Consider the following 16,048-nt stretch of genomic DNA (forward strand, 5'->3'; position numbering starts at 1 on the left):
AACAAACGACAATGAGTTTATGTTTATAATTTAGTCAATTAATAAGTCAGTACATATTCTCTAATATATATATCTTCAATTACCATGGTCTCTCTTCTCCAAGGAGTTTAAGTAGGCTTTTCCGGTTTTCTTAAAACACGATAAAAAGGGCTCTTACCGCCATGGACGTTCCTGTTCTTAGTGAGTCGTGATGATGGTAAGACATTAGATGCCTGGGAACAAGGACGGACCCTTGTGTGGGACACTACATACGTTGACGCGTTAACACCGTCTTATACCCGAGAAACTGTGATGTAAAGGACTGGTGCCCCAAAGGAAAAGCTGAAGCAAAAAAAAACGATCCAAATATTTGTGTCTTATGTCAAATTACTTTTTGTACTATTTGATGTCGAAACATTTAGCCCTTGGAGCAGTGTTGCAAAAAGCTTCATCAAAAGTGTAACACCTCGCCTTATTGCTTCCATATTGAAGTGACAGGAAGGCTGGTTTGTTTTAGCCCAAAGGATCGAGATTGCAATTCAACGGGGAAATGCTGCTGGCATTCTTGCCAACATTCCACGCGGTCAAGCTTAATAAAGTTACTATTATTAATTCATATTTGTATATATTAAACATTTAATGTTATTAATACTTATGTTAATAAAGAACAGCTTATAATTAATGTAATTGTCTTGCAATTTATTAATTTAAATAACTTGTAAAACAACACTTAACTTGGTGCTAGGGCTTTTTGCAGGGCCGTCAAGTTTGTTAAAACACATCATCATTATCATGATCAGCCCGTTTTTGTCCACTGCTGGACATAGGCCTCTCCAAGTGCACGCCTCTGTGGTCTTTCTCCAGCTACTCGCATTTCTGCCTGGCGCCTTGCGTAAATCGACAATGTTAAAACACACTCAACACTTATTCCGATGTTTCTGCTAGAAGGATGAGTGGATCAGTGTAGCTATAGGAATAAGTATATCATAGTTCCTTGGTTGGTGTTGCATTGGTGCATATAAGAAATGTTTAATATTTCTTAGTGACATTGTCTATGTGATGACCACTTACCATCAAGTAACCCATTTGTTCGTCCATCAATATCATAACAAAAAACCTGATCATTTGAATTTCGGTTTGAAGGGTTAGTTATAATAGCACTAGACTGCAGTATTGATAGCTATCGATACCCTTTCGTTATATATTTCCCATCGATATTCCTCTTAAGAATTCTCGTAATACCTTACTTGAGCATTCTAGGGCATACAACACGAAGACCACCAAAGCAAACAAACAAACAACAGCCGGTAAATTCCCACTACTGGGCTAAAGGCCTCCTCTCCCTTTGAGGAGAAGGTTTGGAACATATTCCACCACGCTGTTCCAATGCGGGTTGGTGGAATACACATGTGGCAGAATTTCTATGAGATTTGTCACATGCAGGTTTCCTGACGATGTTTTCCTTCACCGCTGAGCACGAGATGAATTAAAAAGACAAATTAAGCACATGAATCAGCGGTGCTTGCCTGGGTTTGAACCCGCAATCATCGGTTAAGATGCACGCGTTCTAACTACTGGGCCATCTCGACCAAAGTGATTGCCGTTTATTTGATAATCCTTCGTAACACATTTTATTACACAGGTTTATTTGCGCCTTCCAGGCTCATTATAATTAGTGGATCAGTGTAACAGCTATAAAAGTAGGAGACATTAGTTTTTAAGAAATATTTCCAACAGTGTTAAAGCCTCTAATAGATTATAGATAATTTATAAGTACGTTTTCGCGGTATTTTTCCTTAAAAAATAAACTTAACATTTCTGTATCTGTTTTTCTTGATTATCTATGTTTATTGATAATGTTATGTCAATAATATCGACACTGGACTATTTTTTTTATCTTATCTGTAGGGTCAAGTGCAGGATGGTGAAATGGTTCACTACCTTATTACTTATTTATATGTGTAACCTGAGTATCTACATCAACATCGACTTACAGAGAATCGAATCTGTTGAATGACATTATTTTAAATCATATCATAAAAGAAAAAAAGCACCTTTTGATATAAATTGTTAAAACGATTATACTAAAGAAACAACAGTCTGTAAATTTCCCACCGCTGGGCTGAGGCCTTCTCTCGCTTTGAGGAGAAGGTTAGAAGCATATCTCGTTACTCCAATAGGGCTAGGTGGATTAATTTTTGGCAGAATATCGTTGATATTAGAGACATGCAGGTATTCTTCACGATGTTTTCCTTTACCGCCGAGCTCGAGATGAATTATAAACACAAATTAAGCACATGAAAATTCAGTGGTGCTTGCCTGGGTTTGAACCCGTTATTATCGCTTAAGACGTACGCGCTCTAACCACTGGGCCTGGATAATTAATATGTATACAGTGCTTTGAGTTGGATAGGTTAGTGCCTAAATACGTTCCAAGCGAAAACAAAACATTGAAAAACATTAAAAATCTAATTCAGGATCTTTCATGTACGTATGTATTTATTAATAAGATTTTATTACGTACATAGTATAGAAATACAAAAGTAAAAGATAAGAAACATAATAGGTACGTTAGATAGATAAAAAGTATAACACATTACACAGTAACAGTTAACATATTATCTTATTTTAGTATTTTGTTTTATACAATCAAAGTATTTACATAAGTCGAGATATCTCAGTTGCTGAAAACAGTATTTTTAATGGTAGGTACATGTATACCTACCTGACTGTGTTAAAAATCAGTGGCGTAGCGTAGCTATCGTAGGGCAGGTGGTGCATTGTACCAGGGGCCCGGAGTTCGGGGGGCCCTCTAAACTAAACCTTAAGGTTTTGAAGCTAGAAAATCACGACCCTGTGCACAAGTTTTATATGTGAAAAGAGGGATAGGGAAGAGGGGGTGAGGGCCCGATTCTTTTCCATGCACCGGAGCCCTTCCTCATCTAGTTACGCCACTGGATGCCATCAGTGATGGAGTGCGCAAGTTTTCAAACTTTACACGTTATTTATTTAAAGTTTAATGCACTTGCACACACAATTCACTCATTTATTCATTCATTCATTCACTTGTTTAAAATTCGTCTTTGATTGAAATAATTAGATTTATAAATAGTTATTTAAGATTCAAAGTAAATATATCTTAAGTGTATATATTGAATCTAAATTAAACATTTAAGATCCTGCGGCGACCTTTGCGGTGAGATACCATTCATAGCAAGATTTAAAAGCCTGCCAAGCCCTGTATCCAGCTTAAGCCGTTCAATAGGTTTTGATCGGTTTATTCATAAATAACGAAACACAATGGTTTGTATTTGTAAAGGACACCTGTCGCCTCTCAACGATTGTGTGGAAGATGTTAAAGGAATAACTAAAGAAATTTATGTCCGATAATATCCCTTTACAGCGACGATCCATCTGTTTCTCGTAAACGGGATATATTTAAAACCTATGGGCTATATTTTATAACAACGCTTTTGAAATTAAAGTAAATTATTTTAGTATATGTATAGAATATATATTTAGGTCCTTTTGTATTTATAAATGCTATGTTACGGAGTGATGAGATGGCCGAGTGGTTAGAACGCGTGCATCTTAACCGATGATTGCGAGTTCAAACCCAGGCAAGCACCACTATATATATGTGCTTAATTTGTGATTATAATTTATTTTGGGCTCGGGGATGAAGGAAAACATCGTGAAGAAACCTGCATGTGTCTAATTTCATCGAAATTCTGTGTGCATTCCACCAACATGCATTGGAACAGCGTGATGGCATATGTTTCAAACCCTCTCCTTAATGGAAGAGGAGGCCTTATCCCAGCAGTGGGAAATTTACAAGCTGTTACGTTTTTCTATGTTGAAGCGTTGAATTAATTTTACTTTTAAATCATCATGTCAATTAAATGTAATCTTTCCATCAGTTCAGAAAGTAAATTCAACCGGGAAGAACCGGTGAAAAACTCGGCAGTTACTCTTTTCCACCATTTTAATTGCTATGTGAAATATAAAATAAATCTGCAACCGGAATAGACTAGCGGCCTGTCCCGGCTTCGCACGGGTGGACATAAGTTTGTTTTTTATTTTCAACCGACTTCAAAAAGGAGGAGGTTATCAATTCGTCTGTATTTTTTTTTTACTTTTTATTTTAAATATATTCTTTTGGGTATGTTTAACAATTTTCGTTCTATTTTCACATATTTACCTACACAATAACCTTAATAAATATATACCTAAACTTTCCTTATGAATCCCTCTGTGTGTTAGGGAAAAGCGCATGAAAAACCGTTCAGTAGTTTTGGAGTTTATAGCGAACATAGTGACGCGGCCGGAAGACTTTGTTTTATAATATGATAATTATTACCAGTGGCGGATTTACAAAATTTACAAATTTGCCGCTAGTAGGCTATTCGACTTTTGCCGCCCCTATTGACTTTTAAAATTCGATACATTTGTTTAGTTCACAATCACAATTTATTCTGAAAATGAAAATTTATGATTTGTATTCTATCGTCCTCATTACATCGGCATTTTCCCGTTATTAGTATGATTATGAACTTGGTGATATTTCTGTCAGTTACTAGATTGTTTTTGCAATCCATTATGTAGTGACGAGTATACGGATTACGGACGTAATGTGTATACATATAATTATAAGATTTTTTTATTACTGTAAGATAAAGACAAATTAGCTAATTTTGCCGCCCTAGGCTCCAGCCTACTTAGCCTATCCGCCACTGACTATTACTTCATGTAATTATTATATTACTTTCGCTAATTTCATATAAAATCCAATTCCCGTATAAATCATGGTTACCAAAGCCACTCCTACGCATATTCATGTGGTCTTAGTTATTTGTTAAACATTATAATACAGCGGATAGAATATACAGCTGTAGAAAAATCTTTTTTCATGTCTGTTATCACATAGAACCAGTGGCGGATTTACCAATAGGCTAAGTAGGCTGGCCTATCGCGGCAGATTTAGAAGGGCGGCAAATTTAGCCCAAATTTATTATTATCTTACAGAAATAAAAAATAACTTATAATTATATGTATACACGTCTCAAGTCCATATACTCGTCACCATATAGCGGGTTCGAAAAATAATCTAGTAACTGGCAGAAATATCACCTAGTTTACAATCATACTAATGACGGGAAAAAGCTGATGTAATGAGGACGATAGAACACAAATCATAAATGCTTTAAAAAAAGTAGGGGCGGCAAAAATTGAATAGTCTACAGTACTAGTCTACTAACGGCAGACTTGTAAATCCGCCACTGCATAGAACTAGGAGATTAATCAATCTATAAGCGGTTATATAAAATTAAAACTTATTGTAACAATGATCTAATAAGAAGCACCGGAGGGCGATTCCCGGCAAAACTCTTTGTTAATGCAATAATCTTTCAAATGAGTCAGCGTAATATCCGAAGAGTAAACAATTTTAATGTAATATAATGTTAAGATGGCTATAGTCAAATTATAATAATATTACAGATTACTTTTTTAAAAGATATATAAAGTTAGTAAAAAAATTGTCAAACTTTATTGATAGAAATGATATTATTATAGATACATATTCAAAATAATTTGTAAAATAATAATTAGGGGCCGAGACTCCTCTGTTTCCAAATGCTTCCACTTCTTTACAGCCCCAGGGCCCAGGCTTCCAGATCCTGTCCTGTCGCCTGCAGTATTTACTGCGCGCGTTGTAGTTTTTTTACTTACTTATGTAATGTTCGAATTTGACCTGTTTTGATATACGACTCCTCTCAGTAAAAGACTGTCCAGATGTTCAATTTTGTAATTATAAGGTAATTACGGAAAACATTAAATCTTTGACATCATATACCTGTCATAGCAGAAATGGATATATATATATATACGGAAGGGCAAATGGCCCTGATGATTGGTAATCATCGCTCATCGATATTGTTGGAAATTGTTGTAATTGGATATTGTAATAAATATTCCTTCCATCGCCAATGCGCCACCAACCTTGGAACTAAGATGTTACGTACCCTGTGCCTGTAGTTACACTGGCTCATTCACCCTTCAAATTGGAACACTACAATACTTAGTATTGTTAATTAGCGATACAATATAATAAGAGCCGAGATAGCCCAGTGGTGAGAACACGTGCATCTTAACCGATGATTGCGGGTTCAATCCCAGGTAAGCACCGCTGAATATTCATGTGCTTAATTTGTGTTTATAATTCATCTCGTGCTCGGCGGCGAAGGAAAACATCGTGAGGAAATGCATGTGTCTAATTTCATTGAAATTCTGCCACACATTCCACCAACCCGAATTAGAACAGCGTGGTGGAATATGTTCCAAACCTTCTCCTCAAAGGGCGAGGAGGTCTTAGCCCAGCAGTGGGAAATTTACAGGCTGTTGTTGTTGATGATAATGTATCATAAGTGGGTGGTGCCTGCCTGGACGAATTTGAACAAAGTCCTACCACCAAGAGCGGTACGTCGGTTAATCAGTATGCTTCTTAAAGTTGAGTTATATATCTATAAGTATAGCTAACATGTGGCGAATTAACCTAGAGGCGAAAATCGCAAGTTCCCGGGTTGAGATTTAAACCGTATACATATACCAAAATATGTTCTTTTTTTTCTGTTTGTTTCGGCTATACTCTGAAATGACTGTATCGATTTTGACTTTACCAGTAGATGATATAATGAGAAGTAACTTAGGCTACTTTTAATTACTAATTAGTTAAATATTAGTAATAACTATTAATATTGTAGTAAGATTTTTCTAAATATAACCTTATTGTCTCTGATAAAGATTATATTAAAGTTCTATGATGGGCACTGTTATTATAACCAGCGTATAGTCTAAATGTACAATACTAAGAATTAAAGTGATAATTATACAAATTGAGGGCTCTAAAAATATATCTTGAATAAGTGCATCAATTGTATTTTGTATGAACTCTTACGCTATACGATTTAAGCATTAAATTGCATATTTAAAACGAGCGTATCAATACCGATGGTCACTCGCATCGATCTAATATATTTAAAAATAAAAATGTTTTCACAAACGTATCTCCCTTGTCCATTCTTTGAATATCAAAGATCCCTTTAAGATGGAGATGCGCAGTACAATACAAGAAACGTATATAAAGGTAGGGCACGCTTTATATTCCGCTATATCATTTGATATTTCTGCAAGATAACTTGAAAACGTTTTCATAACTTTAAACTGTTTTAAAACATTGAAATATGCATTCATCGACCTGCAGGTGAGCATCATTATAAATTTGGTTCCCTTCCTTTTTTAAATTTAATTTTTTTTTTTACTGATAAAAGTTGAACTGCGATTCTGTTTTGGGTGTATTTGCTATTGGTTTATTTGCAAATGATTCGGACGCGACAATTATTTGAAAACTATTTACTTACGATTAAAGGGAACATTAACAGGAATTTATCTGACCAGATAAGTCTGCTCTTAAATTTTATTTATATTATTAATATATTTTTCATAGCATATGTTTCTTGAATTTCCGAATTCTACTATTGGAAATATCAAAGCAAGGAAGTAATAGATTTGCAGTAATAATAACAAAATACTGAAAATGCTCAAGAGTGGAGTAGCTGGAATGTCGATTCGCAATTTTCAATACACCCCAAAACATATTTGCACATTGTGTATAATTGGAAACAACTTAATGTATTATCATCAAAGTCTTATCATATTTCTGTTTAGAAATAAACTATAAAACTTTTTGTAAATGTTTTTGCTAATTTATAATAATAGCTTAGTTAGAGAGTGAACTCCAGTCTAAATAAAAGTCTAGTGAAAATATTGCGGGACTTAAGAGCGCATATAACGTACAAAAAAATAGGACCTGAAATATTACTTCATTAATGTCCACAATGTCGCAATAAAAATAGTACGTCAATTATATAAAAATAATGATAATTAAAACAAAGAAAATATTCCTTTGACATTTTAATTTAATTTTGCTTGCTGTTATACCGTTTTTATACTAATTTTAGGATCTTTCCTTAAAATTTTATATGAGCTTATGATAAAATATGATGTACAGTATACACCCTAAACTTTCAAGGTATAAAGCATGTTTTCATTTAATAATGATTTTATTTTATATTTTTGTAGCAAATGCTGTTATTTTTTGTATAGTTTTTTATTGGTTTCTTTTTACAGAATTATTATTATATGTTTTTGTGTCACCAGTATTCATCCCTTCAACCCTTACTAATAATGTCACCTGTATTCTATTTTACTAGATATTCCTTTCATGCCGGTAATTTAGCGACATGTACGGTTAGCAGTGAAATATAATTATTAGTGGTTTATAAGCAGCTTTCCTTAATAAGGGTATTATTTATACAGGAGTATAACCGTCGTGACAGTCTGCGCCCTGGCGGCGCTGGTGTCAGCGCAGGTGACGTTCAGCCGTGACTGGTCGGGTGGCAAGCGGTCACCACCCGCCATGTTTGACTGCGGACAGTTTGCGCGGCTTTGTCGTCATTTTCTTGTAAGAAGTAATTACAATGAATCTGTAAAGAGTTTATATATAAATTTCCTCTCATAATACAGATCACCATCAACAGCTTGTAAATTTCCCACCGCTGGGCTAAGGCCTCCTCTCCCTTTGTGGAGAAGGTTTGGAGCATATTCCTCCACGCTGATCCAATGCGAGTAGGTGGATACACATATGGCATAATTTCTATGAAATTTGTCACATGTAGGTTTCTCCTCAAGATATTTTCCTTCACCGCTGAGCACGAGATGAATTATAAAGACAAATTAAGCACATGAATCAGCGGTGCTTGCCTGGCTTTGAACCCGCAATCATCGGTTAAGATGCACGCGTTCTAACCACTGGGCCACCTTGACTCCAAACATAGATAAATAAATAAAAAAGAAAAAATATATATTCATAAATACATATTGAATAAAGATTTAACAAACAAACTTTTATTTCATTAATGTAGTATTATATCAGGAAGGTTCTACTTCAACAAAGATTTTTTTACAAGTTTAAGATAAAATTATATAAATATATCTGCTTTATTATTCTAGCACGAATTGAAGCAAGGCTTATCAGAGGACAAGCTTATCAAACACCGTCGACTGGACCCAGAGGACATAGCCGTAACTTATGAAGACGAGAAGTAAACGAAAGAAATCAAATAATCATGAAATGTCTAAAATGTTACATGTAGAAATTTGTATTATATCATGTAATTAAGTATATGTAAACATTATCTTTGACAAGAAAATCCTTTAAATTTTTGTTATAACAATATGCCTGTAGGCTAGATGATATAATAATCTATATTGATAATAGATGAGGCGTTTTTATTCCCTAATAACTATATCGATATACATAATACTTATACCAGAAGATGCCACGCGAGTCTGGGTAAGTTTTAGTATAGAATAAGTGGCAGCCTGCTGTCTTACTGTCAAACCATGTTGACTACTCAATAATTATATGGACTCATAGATAATTATTATTTTCATTAACATTAGTTGAAATATGAGCATGCTTTTATCAGATCTGTCTGATCTATTACGCTTGTAAAAATAATTAATGACAAAAATAAATAAAACATACTTAATTGAATCAGTTTAAAATTGTTTCATTTTAAAATGATGTATAAAAATCTAATTATACATTTGGTTATATAAATACAAAATAAGAGACCTCAATTAACTCTTTATAGTAAACCACCTAGTGTTGCCATGCTAAATAAATCATAAATTTTGTCAGAAAAATTAACTATTGTAATTTCAGTAGTTTGGGATGGCCAAAATAATACTATCGTTTTACAATGATTCGATCGTTCCAATCTCTTTATCTTTTCTTATATAGACTGTCAAGTATAAGTTGGCGTTCCTGTGGCAGCACCTGCTACACCTTTGTTTTGCCACTTTTTTGTTTATTTTACCAATATCTCCCTAGAAAATAATTCTCTACGTCTCATTTTTAATAGATTTTGGGTAAGTTTTCTTAATAAGGTTAAATAAAACAAACAAGATATAAATGAACAAAAAAATTAGTACATGTTTTTGCCACACGCCAACTTACACTTGACGCGCTATAATGCCACGCTATCGTCCAATTGTTTACTAATGATAGCTCAATCATATTTAAAATAAGAAATAGTCTTACATGCCTGTATTAAATCTCAAACTCAAATTCCTTTATTCAATATTGAATCACTCTTACTTATTGATTGTCAAATAAACACTACCACCGGTTCGAAAAAAGGAACACCCTGACCTGAGAAGAACCGGCGAAAGAAACTCAGCGGGTCTCTTTTTTGTTATTTTTTTTTTAAATGCTATGCCATATAAAATAATATTAATTACAGTTTTACAAATTGTTGATCAATTAATTACAATAATAATTGTATATAATAAAGTAAATCCAATAGCCCCTGCTATATTCATATTTTATAGTATGCAATAATAATGTGATATAAATGATGATATAGAATTAAATGTCACAACACCGTATTGAAAGCTAATGTTACTCTTGTAACACTAAATATATGATAAGGATTATAAAGGGCTTAATAAAAAATAAAACAAATTGTTGCAATTGGTAATTTATTCTAATAATAAATTGATTTTATTTACAATTAAACATTTCATAATTAAAATAAAATTATTGCAATACAAATCGACTTCACTATTGTTAATATAAAAAACCTTACAATAAGTTATATAAAATATGTTAGTCTAAATATAATACTATTAATAAACAATTTTTAATTGGAAACATTGACAAGGACCAACCCTAGTTTTCGTCTCAGAGGCTAGCATTGCTACCGGCTTGAATGACGCGTTTTTGCAAATCCTATTACTAATATCATAAATACAAAATTAAGATGGTGAAATACTCAAGCAAATACTATGTATGCTTACACCTTGTCGGGGAGTATAATACGACACAACTTAGATGTAGCATTGGCAAAGTTCGTAAAACCGATCACGCCATCCCAAATTATCAATATTTATTTCTTATGTGAATATGATCTTTACACAAACGTAACAACATGTAACATCATATGACCTAATATATTCGTCAATTTGACACGTCGATTTGCTTTCTCGGGTTGAACTGACGCGAGAAACTTTAGCGACGAATAGCGTCGAATAGCGCGATAGGGAGTTATTTCTATTGGTTGTGTAAATCGCCAGTAATCGGTTTTACGAATTTTGCCGATGCTACATCTAATTTGTGTCGTACCTAAATGCCTAAATGCTACACGCCTACCAAACGCGCGTGAAAACTAGTATATCTTAAGTGTGTTTTACCAAAATGTATTACCTACTAATTAAATACACAGTATTTTTTATTTAAAAATATTCAACTCGAAAAATGAATGATTAGTAATTTTATTTCATAAAATGTTATGTTTCTTGTACTTTTGTTGAAACGATAATTATTTAGGTATATTATATAGGTAAGTAACTTTCATTTAATTATATTTTTAATCTATAAAAGTCGATTCAATGCCCTAGTTGAGTATAATTCCATGTCTTTAAAAATAGAGCCAAAATATTCAATGAATATCAGGCTAACATATTAATTATATTGAATTAAAACAAAATTGGAATTAATCAAAGTATGAATCACGTTTTCAAAGCAATTTACAATGATGTTCTAGTATTAATATTTTTATGAATAATTTCTATGTTTCGATGGTTAAAATTTAAGTACATTAGATTCTATCTATCTCTAATAATAAAGTAGTAAATGTATTAAGAATCGAAAAATTGTCTTTTTCATATAATGTCATAATAAATATATTTTTTAAATATTCAATTTGAGCTGTAAAGCTGAACACAATGCAATAAAATTTGGTAAATGAAGTCTTATGTTTGATAAAATTAAGTTTAAAATCGCACGAAAATACACAGTAAAAATACTGGTTTATATAGGCTCTCATTAAATTTGTAAATCTTATAATTTCATCCCTTTTTTCTTATGAAACACATTTAAGTATTTCTATGAAGAGTTACCTTCGTTTCTTTCATTTAAATGAAGATATATATTATTGATATAGTTTTGTATGATACAATGAGTAACTCGTGTTTGTTACTAGTTTAAAATTACTACAACCAAAGATCGAATCCCATACTCTGGCGCCACTGTGTTTACCTATGTATATATCAGCTCACAGGTTAGTATGGTAAATGGGATAACTCGTGAGGACAACCTTATATATTTACTTCTTTTTGGAGGAATGATGGAGGATGAGGCTGTTAATCGGCCCAAAGTGTACATATACGTGAACCCACACTACATACACACTATCCCATCCGTGCTCAAGATTTGTGCCGGCTATTATATTTGCATTGCATACTGGGCTATGTCGACATTTTCAACAGTGGATACATCACTAACACACAAGCACTAAATATACATCAATAATTACTAATTATGTAATTTTTATCTAGGTTTATTTGTATGTATGTCCATAACCTAACACGCACTGCCAACCTGCGACACGCGCTCGATCAACACAGAGTCTCGTTCCCAAGGGGGGGGGGGGGGGACAGTCAGTCGTCGTCGGTGGCGGAGCAGCGCACGTACTCGATCAACACAGAGTCCCGTTTCTATGGAGGGGGGGGGGGGGGGGCAGTCAATCGACGTTGGTGGCGGAGCAGCGCACGTAATCGATTAACACAGTCTCGTTCCTATGGGGGGGTGCCCTGATCCTGAGGGGGGGGGGGGGGTTAGTCAGTCGTCGTCGTTGGCGGAGCAGCGCACGTACTCGAGCGCGCTGTTGAGCCTGTCGAGCCACAGGTCGCGGTCGAGCGGCGTGTCGGCGGCCAGCAGGTGTCGGCGCCGCACGGAGCCGTCGGCGGCGCGCACGTACACGAGCGAGCCGCCGTCCGGCGCGACGAGGCCGGCCGGCACCGCAGACTCCAGTAGCAGCGTGTTGGGTCGCGCGCACAGCTCGCGCGGAGCACGCACCACCTTCTCCGATACCACCGTCGACAGGTCTATATCGCCGATCGGCATCTGCGAACACGCAAACAATTCAATGAGTTACTCTTTTACAGCTAACTAATATTTACCTATAGTTCGTTCGCGTTAAGAATGCAGTGAGCTTTCATTGTTTACCGGCTTTACTCCGCCCCCTGACCAATCAAATACAATCAAATTTTTTTAACAGCAGGGTGAAGGTGTATGCATATTTGTGTTAAAATTCCAACAAATTATATTTGTTTTAAAGACTAAGTATAATGAATTTAAAAAATACACATTAAAATAAAAAATCGAATCGGGGTGTTTAATCAACAAAATTCTTAACACTGTATACAATCGTTTGCGAATTTTCCCATCGCTATGTAGAAATTTACATATTTTGACATAACGTCATCTAGTACCTATAGGTTACATTAATTATTACGTGTACAGCTTGAATAAATTAAATATAAATATATAAATAAACAAAATTTAAATTATAAAAATAAAAATATCAGTTAATAATTAATTAAATGTGAACTTGACTTTGTAATTTGAAAAGATTTGATTGGTCAAAGGGGGCGGAGTCAGGCCGGTAAACAGTGACAACTCACTGCATTCTTAACGCGAACAGACTATAGTAAAAGCGACAGATAACTATAAAAAAATATATAAATAAAAACTTGGTGGTAGGGCTTTGTGCAAGCCCGTCTGGGTAGGTACCACCCACTCATCAGTTATTTTACCGCCAAATAACAGTACTCAGTGTGTTTCGGTTTGAAGGGTGAGTGAGCCAGTGTAACTACAGGCACAAGGGACATGACATCTTAGTTCCCAAGGTTGGTGGCACATTGACGATGTAAGGAATAGTTAATATTTCTTACAGCGTCATTGTCTATGGGCGATGGTGACCACTTACCATCAGGTAGCCCATGTGCTCGTCCGCCAACCTATACGATAAAAAAAGGCGGCATACAGCGTTCTTTATTATGTAAGACGGTAGGTACCTTCTTTTGGACGTCATCGGGGTACTTCCAGAAGGAGAGCCTGGGCGGCTGCAGTCGGAACCAGCGCCGGTGCCAGGCGCCCAGGCCGGACACGTCGTCGAAGGCGGTGAGGAAGGCGGCGTGCGGCGCGGGCGGTGGTACCACCACGCGTGCGCTGATACGCACGCTCAGCGAACCCTCCAACGGGCTGCCGTGAGGCACCTGGAAAACATTGACAAATTATTTAATAAATAAATAAATAAATAAATATGAGACAACATCACATACATTACTCTGATCCCAATGTAAGTAGCAGAAGCACTTGTGTTATGGAAATCAGAAGTAACGACGGTACCACAAACACCCAGACCCAAGACAACATAGAAAACTAATGGTAATCTACATCGACTCGGCCGGGAATCGAACCCGGGACCTCAGAGTGGCGTACCCATGAAAACCGGTGTACACACCACTCGACCACGGAGGTCGTCGAAAATAACAACAACAACAGCCTGTAGATTCCACTTAAAGGCCTCCTCTCCCTTTGAGGAGAAGGTTTGAAACATATTCCACCACGCTGTTCCAATGCGGGTTAGTGGAATACACATGTGGCAGAATTTCTATGAAATTTGTCACATGCAGGTTTCCTCACGATGTTTTCCTTCACCGATGTGCACGAGATGAATTATAAAGACAAATTAAGCACATGAATCAGCGGTCTTGCCTGAGTTTGAACCCACAATCAACGGTTAAGATGCACGCGTTCTAACCACTGGGCCATCTCGACTCATATTTTCACATTATCTGGCAATGTTCAATGATCAGATTAATCCAATCATATGAAAACAGTGTACGAATTCTTTAAAGATAGTTTTTAAAAAATATAACTAATTATCAATAATAAATATTTATGTCATGTTCAAAAGGATTTACGATTAAACAATCTATCCTACTATAGCTCAATGAGAGCATATGTATTTCCAATAATAGGCTATTTGACTGGTTTTTAAAATCAATTTTATATTATTTAGTAGAAGTTAAGGAACCCAGTAAAAGTGTGTGTTTTTTATTTCTAGTACATATTTGTCGAAAAATATCAAACTTCATATTTAAATACATCGCTAAAACGCTACTTGGCCAATATAGGGCTGCAATGGGGTCGGTGACGTCACTTTCCTGTATTTTAATCTGTGGTACATATAGTAGAAAAGCAAAGTTTACAAGAAAGTGACTTCATCATAAACCCGGCCAATCAGGAGCGTTTTGTGTCACGTGACAAACATTTGAGAAAATGCATTTTTATTTATGGATTTTTTAATAAATTAAATATCATTTTCAACTTTCGTTAGTAAATAACCATTTTTAAATTGATAATATACACTGATTACAATAATTCACAATTTATTTTTCGCATTGTCAAATAGCCTATTCATACCTTATTGAGCGTGAAGTTCTTTCGCGTAGCTTGCGGGAGTGCGAATATGCAATATCCGTGCAACTGGAACTGCGGGCTGCGGACGGACATGGGCCCGGCCGGGCTCTGCACGCGCGGCGCTTTAAGTTCGGACACCTTGGACTTTGGAGTCAAGAGCTTAGAGCTACCCTGGAAAGTGATCATATGAATTATAGCCTAATCCAAAAAAGAAACACATATTTATTATATAGTTAGTAATATATACATACTTTTTTGTTTGAAATGTGATATTTGACATCGTGCGGTAGGATCTCCTTGGATGCTTGAAGCAAGTATACTTCAACGGTCACCTAGAAGTAGTAAAGTGTTAACAAGTGCTTGATAATGTTTCATAGCTGAGTCTGGGCCGAATATTATCTTTTCTCTGTGCGATACCTTGAAATCACTCGTAAGTCCGTCCATACGTATCTCGTCAGGGAAGTGTAACGGTGCATTGGGTTTCGTTAGCTGCATGCTCGTGGCGAGAACTCGATCACGACACTTCAGCAGACACACGACGTGGTGCCCCACTGCGCCATCTAGTATATTTTTAAATCATCATTATATTGGGGGTACATACATATACAGTTAAAGAAAAAACAAACCAACAAGGTCGACTTTAGCAGGTAATTTAGGCAGGATGTCTAAATACAA

The 16,048-nt window shown here is 35.5% G+C and overlaps 2 protein-coding genes across 2 annotated transcripts in view; one reads left to right on the forward strand and one right to left on the reverse strand.

Moving 5' to 3' along the window:
• The first annotated feature begins 7,154 nt into the window (after positions 1-7,154).
• LOC124540311 lies at positions 7,155-9,335 on the forward strand. The gene is made up of 3 exons (XM_047117793.1): positions 7,155-7,240; positions 8,356-8,500; positions 9,049-9,335. The coding sequence occupies exons 1-3, from the start codon at positions 7,221-7,223 to the stop codon at positions 9,142-9,144; spliced, it is 261 nt and encodes an 86-aa protein (XP_046973749.1). The 5' UTR covers positions 7,155-7,220; the 3' UTR covers positions 9,145-9,335.
• Positions 9,336-12,712: 3,377 nt separating this feature from the next.
• The window catches only part of LOC124540015 (anillin-like), a 66,357-nt gene continuing 63,021 nt past the window's right edge, over positions 12,713-16,048 (reverse strand). The window contains exons 17-21 of the mRNA XM_047117414.1: positions 15,791-15,933; positions 15,625-15,705; positions 15,377-15,544; positions 13,963-14,163; positions 12,713-13,009 (exon numbers count right to left, since the gene is read on the reverse strand). Coding sequence (XP_046973370.1) covers positions 12,725-13,009; positions 13,963-14,163; positions 15,377-15,544; positions 15,625-15,705; positions 15,791-15,933 — 878 coding nt within the window. The 3' untranslated portion in view covers positions 12,713-12,724. The remainder of the gene's footprint in view (positions 13,010-13,962; positions 14,164-15,376; positions 15,545-15,624; positions 15,706-15,790; positions 15,934-16,048) is intronic.

Source organism: Vanessa cardui, chromosome 24 (assembly GCF_905220365.1).
Source record: "Vanessa cardui chromosome 24, ilVanCard2.1, whole genome shotgun sequence".
In the NCBI taxonomy this organism is placed as follows: Eukaryota; Metazoa; Arthropoda; class Insecta; order Lepidoptera; family Nymphalidae; genus Vanessa; species Vanessa cardui.

Excerpts from the sequence above, each read along its gene's own strand:
- LOC124540311 (XM_047117793.1), top strand. The coding sequence starts at position 7,221 with ATGCATTCATCGACCTGCAG. Across the intron at positions 7,241-8,355 it reads ATGCATTCATCGACCTGCAG|GAGTATAACCGTCGTGACAG; the intron begins GTGAGCATCATT and ends TTATTTATACAG. Across the intron at positions 8,501-9,048 it reads GGCTTTGTCGTCATTTTCTT|CACGAATTGAAGCAAGGCTT; the intron begins GTAAGAAGTAAT and ends TTATTATTCTAG.